General features: G+C 44.8%; 1 protein-coding gene across 3 annotated transcripts in view; it reads right to left on the bottom strand.

Moving 5' to 3' along the window:
* Window positions 1–8,053, bottom strand: part of TMTC2 (transmembrane and tetratricopeptide repeat containing 2) — a 483,679-nt gene that overhangs the window by 130,715 nt on the left and 344,911 nt on the right. For all 3 annotated transcript variants that reach the window (XM_019514810.1, XM_019514809.1, XM_019514811.1), the window contains 2 exons: window positions 6,185–6,270; window positions 2,070–2,254 (listed from right to left, as the gene is read on the bottom strand). In XM_019514810.1, coding sequence (XP_019370355.1) covers window positions 2,070–2,254; window positions 6,185–6,270 — 271 coding nt within the window. The remainder of the gene's footprint in view (window positions 1–2,069; window positions 2,255–6,184; window positions 6,271–8,053) is intronic.

Raw genomic sequence — 8,053 nt, 5'->3', positions numbered from 1 at the left:
CAAGCCCCTTCTCTCCCTGCTCCCCTTCCACCACAACAGGCTTCATGCAGCTGCATGCAGCTGTATAGGAAATCAGTATCAGCCAATATGCCCCCTTAAATATTGGCTACTGGTATTGGCCCCCAAAATCTCTATCAGTGCACCCCTAACATGAACATATTTTAATGTTTCATTCATTAAATGGGTAGGAGGTACATTGTGAATGAGACAGCCGTACAGGGAATATTTTCATTCATTAATGTACAGTGGATACTGTGCATTTACTTTAGTACTTATTTAACCAAGTACTAAATAAATGCACAGTAACCAGAATTACTGTGCAGTAGTGCAGCCAAACACCTTTTTAGTGATGCTTCTACGCAGTAGCCTAATAATTATGCACAGTAGCTTATTAGCACAGTTTGTGCTGTGATGTGCTACTGGGTAGTATTATTAGGCTACTGCACAATTAGTGTCTTGTGTAGATGTGACCACTGTGTAGTGTTCCGGAGCAGTGAACTACACAGCACTACACAGCATGACAGCAAACTTTTGCACTGTGCAATGGGTCAGACTCATTTGCAAGACATAACTGAATGATCATTTAAGTCCAATTTAGACTGCAACTAGCCTACGCAGTGAGCAGTTGTTTTATTTATTTCTGGTATGTCAGGCATATCTATGCCATTATATAAATAATAACTAAACAGAATAAACCATGCACAGCCACAGCAGAATTATACAATATGCTACTTCATCTTTACAAAGGTATTAGTTTTTTGTGACTGCATTTTAAATAATGAATAACTCCCCAAGCTGAAGAAGGAAGTTGAATGTAGGGAGCTTGAAATGACCTATGCAAGTTTAATCTTGAACAGCCAAGTTTGAGTGTTGGAGTCTGAAGAGTTACGTGCATCGAAACCATGAGTAACTCCGGTTTTGAATTGCCTCACCGAACAAAACAAAAATACTTTCTTTCTGGAACACAGAAATGCATCTTAATCACAAGCGAGGACCTATTGCTTACTACTTCCTGAAGGGAGAAAAATGACTGTTACAATTTCCTCGTCATGCAGGTAAATTAGACAGCCTGGATACAGAATAAGATTATGCAAACAGATGTATTTTAACCAACAGTAAAATGCAGACTTGTGTCTGCAGAGAGGCCCAACTAAAGGATACAAAATATCTCTGTCTATAGTTAAGATCTACGAAGTTTTTTTGAGTAGAAAAGTATTTGATTTTCCCAACTTGGCTTCAGTTCTTTTTTAATTATAACACTGTATGTGGAATTAAGTTAGTAATTATGTATAAGCAATAACTTCCTAGGGAGAAACATGAATTAATGTAGGTGCAAAAATGTAGGCATGAAATATTGTAGGGGCAATTAAAAAGAAAAGTAAGGCTTGTTTTTATAAAAACAGCAGGCCCTTACTATGCATACAACTGACAAAAAGATTTAACATCTCTTCTGCAAAGATGTCAGCCACTGCCTTACTTGACTCAAATGGGACACAAGGTTGTTTAGTTTGGGGAAAGGGTAGGCAACTTTTCTGGGTGGCAGGCCGCAATGACCCACTCTGCATCAGAAGCAGATGGGCAGACACGTGTTGATCCCCACAGTGGCATGGGGAAAGCACTCAGCCAAAGCCCCCACTGCTGAATGCCATGGAAGGTCCATGTCTGTGGGCCAGATGTGGCCTATGGGCTGTAAACTGATAATCCCTGGCTTGAGGTGTTAAATACTATAAACTCCGCAGACTAGGCAGAGGGAAACCTAAAAACCTATACTAAACTAGTTAGTTATGTATATTTTACCTGCTATGACATATCCTTATGGAAAAAGGCAAACAGCAGAAAGTGACAAGTCTAAGAGTTTGATTATAATCCTGGATTTCAGAATGACTCTGTGAGTGCTTCTGTATGTCAGAGGCTGTCTCTCTCCAAATTGTGAATATCCATCTACCTTACTGAGCTTCGTGAGCCTTAGCTAATGTTTGTGAAGTATTTTGAGATTCTTGATTATATGTTATATATAAATAATAGGTGGCATTTTCCCTTCTTTTTTGTAGGGAAATTTGCAGTCTCACCTCATAATGTCCTTGTTCATGAAAAAGTTTTCCTAAATTGTACAGGCAGCTGGTAACTGAGCTCTTATGAGCATGAGGATCCTTCAAATTTTCATCCGGAATCTCTGAACACTTCAAAAATGTCCTCCTTGCTTCCTCAGTCTTTCCTTGATTCATTAGAATAATACCAGTATTTAAATAGGCAGCTGTGAAGGAGGGGAAAAAAGGTTGTTATATGTTTTACTGAAGCTCTATAATATCATTATACTTGTTCTCCATTTTATATCCACAAACCTAAGATATTCATAATGACAAGCAACCATTGTGATAATTCAATCTGGCCTCCTATCTAACACACGGCATAAGACTTCCATAGATGATGGCTGATGCCTACTTAGGAGAACACGATTGCATATAATTATTTGTTTTGTTTAAGTAGAAGGAAAATGCTTCCATTAAAGCAAGCATATGCTTACACACACAGATACCAAAGTGACTTAAAAGCTGCAATTTGGAAACTGAAACTGGAAAATATAATTGGAAACATTCCTGGATCTTATTTGTGGAATCTCTGTCCCAGATAAGAAAATAACAATAAAAGACAAACACCTGAATCCTTGCATTTTGGATTAACTACATTCCATAAAAAGCCAGAAAACATAAAGTACTTATGTCATACGTATTTGAGGCAGACTCTTGAGTATAGTACTAGGATGTGCCACTGCTTTCAGTTGTTCTATAGCTCATTGTTTACGGTGAAAAATGTTAATACAGCTACTGAATAATGAAGCAATGGTTCTATTAGCCATTGCACAGTAAAATCATTTCTGCTTCTCATTTTAACACTGAAAGCAAATTTTCTGAAATAAGAATGTCTAGATATGCACATCTCCACAGTCTAGGACTAGGGACAGACATTACACAAACCAGTTTAAGCGATCAGAAACTGGTTTAAACCTGTAACAGAACAGAAGCTCAGGGCACATAAACCAGTCTCAAAATGGCCAAAACCAGCAGGAGATAAACCTGGTTGAATGTAGTAACAGACTTAACTGATTTGGCTCAAACCTGTTTAAGCAATGTCTTTCCCTTTCTGGTTTAACTTAATCCAGAGTCCCCCAGCATCCCAGCATGCTCTCTGGGCTGGGCTCTCTGCTCCAGCCCAGCAGAGCTGGCCCTGCCCCTCTGCTCCCCAGGCAGAGCATGGACAGGCAGGGGCAGGGGTCTGCCCAAAGAGGGGGTTTAATTCCCCCCTCCCTGTTCCAAAGGCAGGGACCCGAGCCAGGTCTGATGAGCACTTCTCCACACCCCCACCCCTCCTGCTGCTGCAGCGGCAGGCTAACGTGGACCCTGAGGCAGAAGGGGCAGGGAGTGGGGGTTATTCTACCTTCTATTACTACTGTCCCATGGGGAATGCAGCTGGGTCTTCCTGCCCCGACCACTGCCGAGCAGTGGATTAAGCCCGCTCTTGTCCCCACCGGTGTCTAGTGGAGGGAGGAGGAATGAGCTGCAGACTTGCCTCTCACATGTCCCAAGTGGACATATTGGCCAGTGTCTAACCATGGCCTCGCCCAGCTGCTGTAGTGGGAGGTGGCAGGGCCTTTGATGGGGGCAGCAGCCTATCATAGTGTCTGGGAGCGCAAGCCCCTTCCCAGCGGGCAGCCCTGCTGCGGGCAGGCAGAGCTGTGGCAGACTGCACACAGCAGCACTGGGGCCCAGAGGGGACCAGAGCCCTCCAAGCCTCCACCCCCCTGCCCAGTGCTGTGGCGTGTAGCACCTTTCCCCATTATGCATCATAGCACCCCCTAGCCAGGAAGGGGCTCACACTCCAGGAAACCATGACAGGGGTTTTGGCACACATAGCTCTGGGTGCAGGGGGCAGGATGCTTCAGCCCAATGAGTTCTGCCCTGCACAACGAGCTCTGGTTCCAGCTGCCAAGTGCCTCGGAAGGCAGAATGTGCCCAGGGATTGCAGCTGGAGTTCCATGCATGGGGCAGAAGCAGATGGGCTGAAGCCTCCGCCTCCAACCACCGCCTCCTGGAGTGGCTCCAGAGCTGCAGGAATGGGAGGGTACATAACCGCTGCAAACAAGGGGAAGCTGGCTTTGCCCTGCAGGGATGTTTTTCTCCCCTCACCTCCAGCTGTGGCTCCTGCCGCATCGCACAACACCACTCAGGGCTAGCAGATCTTCCTTCAGCCTGGCCACTTCAACCTGAGCTGGGCTGAAGCTGCCAGACTGAAGGAAGCTCCCCCAGCCCTGAGCAGCACTGCGTGGTGTGGCAGGAGCCACAACTTGAGGTGAGGGGAGAAAAACAGCCTTGCAGGGCCAAGCCAGCTTTTCCTCACCTGTAGCAGTTACTCCCCCTCTCAGTCCTGCTACTCCAGAGCTGCTGTGGGAGGTAGTGGGGGACAGGGGGTAGCTTCAGCCTAGCAGCTTCCAACCTGCATGTGGAGCTCTGGCTGCAGCCCCTGGACACCTTCCACCTGGGTGCCTTAAGCCTTCCAAGGTGTCTGGGAGCTGGAGCCAGAGCTCCACATGCAGGGCAGAAGATTTCTGCCCCACCACCCAGAGCGGCGCAGCATGGTCGTGGTAGAGGCAGCTGGAGGTGAAGAGGGAAGAACAGCCCCTGGTCCTGGCCAGCCCACATCTGCTTGTGTACATGCAACCTTGGGTGCTGCACAGGGCAAGAGACATGGCAGTGGTCGCTGCTGGGCTTGGGGTCCCCCAGCAACCCTGAGTTGGCCCAGGAAGGCTGCTCCCTGGCCAGCCCACACCTGGTGGGGCTAGATGTCAGTGGGCAGGGCCCCTTGGGGCGGGGAAGGGAGCAGGGTAATTCCCCACTCTGCCCTCGGAGCACCGCAGTGGGGTTTGCCTGCTCAGATTGCTGCTGCCACTGTTCACTGTGTTCCCTGGGCAAGCAGCAGGGTAAGCCCCTTGTGCCAGACACCAGAAGGAGGGGGACAGGAGGGAGCTTATTCCGTTGCTTGCCCCAGGCACACAGCAAACAGCAGCAGGGGTGGTCAGGGCAGGCAGACCCCACTGCAGTGCCCAGGGGGCAGTAGGGGTAGAGGGGAGAATAACCCCCCTCCCTGCCCTCTCTGCTTCAGGAGCACATTGGCCTGCTGCTGCAGCAGCGAGAGGGGAGTGCCTGGCAGACCTGGCTCGAATCCCTGCCGGTGGGACAGGGAGGGGGAATTAAAACCTCTCTCTGGTCAGTTCAACCCAGGCTAGCCAGGCCCCCCCCCAGCACAGCTTCCCTGCAGCCGAGGGCGTGCTCTAGTGCCCCCCAAAGCACCTAGCCTAAGTAACTACAGGCAGTCCTTGACTTACAACTTTTCAAGTTACAATGTTTCTCACTTACATTTATAAATGACCCTGTTTCAACTTTCTGACATCGGTTTTGATTTTACAATGCTTGAGCCAATTCAATTCCATGCCAGTGAACACGTTCACTGCATTGCCTATCTTCCTGGAAAACATCTGTCCAAGCTTCCTTGGAAGCTTTCTTTAAGAAACCAAGACTCCAGAAAAACCTGTAGCCAAGACTCCTGAGAAGACTCCAGCCAAGAGCCCTTCAAAAAGTCCAACCAAGAGCCCTTCAAAAAGTCCAGCAAAGTCACCTCAAAGAAGTCCTTCCAAATCAATGTGATTGCTAATTACAATATAAATACATTAATGTAGCTATATTACTCATATATAATTGACTGAGTACAAAATTATGGGTTATTTTTGGTGAAAATAGGGAATCGGGCCTTGGTTCAGGAACCAATCCCCCATTTATAATACTGTTTCCTATGGGAAAATCAGTTCCAAGTTATATTTCGACTTAAGACGTAGTTTTCAGGGATCAATTGTCGTAAGTCTGAGGACTACCTGTACAAGCATATGCCTGCATTTTCTCTGTCCAAAGCGTATGTCTGTGCTGTTACAAACCAGTTCAACCTAGGCAAGTTAGACTAACCTGCAAAGGTTGAATCAATTCAGGCTCTGGCTTTTTGAACATCTGCTTCTAACCTAAAAGTACTAAAGTTTACTTGGTATGCTACTGCATAAGTATCCCTCCTTCATTCCTTAAGTGATTATAAGATTGGAATATGTAGGGTGGGGGGAGGGGGAAACTACTGAATTACTTACAAGCTAACGTGGGTCTGCTACCAATTGCCAGTTTATAGTAATGTAGTGCTTCTGAAAACCTGCTGTTTTCCTGTAACAGTAATCCTCTGTATGAAGATAAAAAAAGAGAAGGTAGAGCATTACTGTAAATAACAATTTAAAACATAACTATCATTCTGTCATCCCAGAGGAAGCAAAAATTTTAAACACAGAACTAAGATAACACAGGAAATTATACTGACCTGTATTCAAAGAAGTGATACAATAAAAAAAAAAACACTTACTTGCAAATATTAATTCAGAGAGGAAATTATTGTCATTGAAAAATAGGATTAATTTATAGATGTCAGGTGCATTCATATAGCTTTTGTTAAGTAGTTATTAAAATGCAGCAGTGTCAGCTTTTGTGGAAAATGGATGATTCAGTCATATTGAAAGAAAATGGCAGATTTGAGGGCTATTTTTTTAAAAATAAGGAAGCTAGGGTTGGTGAGCTATTGTCAGCAAATAACCTTTCATATTTAGCCTCTTTCCTATTTACAACTAGAGAGAAACTGAATTTTTCAAACAAGTTTGTTACTCAGAGTTCATCACCTAATAGTTTTAGAGAAATGTAATTTCAGCCAGAGGCTTTTTTGACCTATTTGGTTTGACTATTCATGGTACGTTACTGGCATATAGGACACATGATGCAGTTTCCCCCTTGTGCATAGAAGACAACGTGCAGCAACAGAAAGGAAAAGGAAAGATGCTTTCCATTGCCAGCCCTTTATATGCAGACAAGGATCTCTGGGTAAATGTGACATCATTTATTAGACTGACTAAATAATTTCCAACTATTTAGTTGGTCTATAAAAGATCTCACATTTACCCAAAGAAGCTTGTCTGCCTATGTCCTTAGACCAACATGCCTATAACCAACAGTCCTTTATATGAACACTTACCCAAGTATTAAACTTTTGCTTCCCATAGAACATTAAAAAAAGACAAAAGAAACACAGAGAACATACAATTTTAAGGGATTTTTTTAAAAACAGGGTCAGGATACTGCTAACATGAATTCTTAGCTTTCCATTCAGGTGAATGTTTAGTACTTAATACTATAATATTTCCAGGGTCTAAATGGATGTTTAAAAATTAAAGGGAAGACATACTTAAAATAAAACCTTTAGTTACTCATAATAATAGCACAAAAAGGCTCTAGTCAGAGTCATCACCTCACAGTAAAAATATGAGGTTACTTCAGAAAATAATGGTTATGTCAAAACACTGTATTGACTCGAATCTAAGATGACCCCGAATTCAAGACAATAATCAATAATTAGATTATCTACTTGAAGATTTATAAATCTGTTCTAATTTTCCATGTAGATAATCTTATTACTGTAGGGTCATCTTTAATTCACCACTCCCACCACTGCAGGAGGGTGGGGGGCAGGCAATGGAGAGGCAAACCCAGGTCACAAAAGCCACCTAACCCCCTACCGCCCTCGTATGCGTGATCCTCATATGCGTGATCCTCCCTGAATATTTACTCAATTCTAGGATGATCCTCCCTGAAATTAAACTGAGCTAAGGAGAATAGTCAGGGAGGCACTGAGGTCCTGGAGGGGAGGGGAGTCAGGTGTCCAAGAAGAGTGGTCGCTTCTTAGGGAGACGATCCTCCAAGCCCAAAGAGAGGTATTCCCAACATGGATCAAAGGGACCAGGAGGGCACAAAAGCCCCCATGGCTCACCAAAAGCATCCGAGAATGTCTCCTAGCTAAAAGGGAGGGGCGCACCCAATGGAAGGGAGGGGCCATCACCAGGGAGGACTATACTGCAGTTGTTCGGAGCTGCAGGGGGGCAGTCAGGAAAGCCAAAGCAGAGATGGAACTGGGACTAGCTACC

This window comes from Gavialis gangeticus, unplaced genomic scaffold (genome assembly GCF_001723915.1).
Source record: "Gavialis gangeticus isolate Ggan-Ray unplaced genomic scaffold, GavGan_comp1, whole genome shotgun sequence".
Taxonomy (NCBI): domain Eukaryota; kingdom Metazoa; phylum Chordata; order Crocodylia; family Gavialidae; genus Gavialis; species Gavialis gangeticus.
This window is presented reverse-complemented; position numbering and strand designations above follow the sequence as displayed.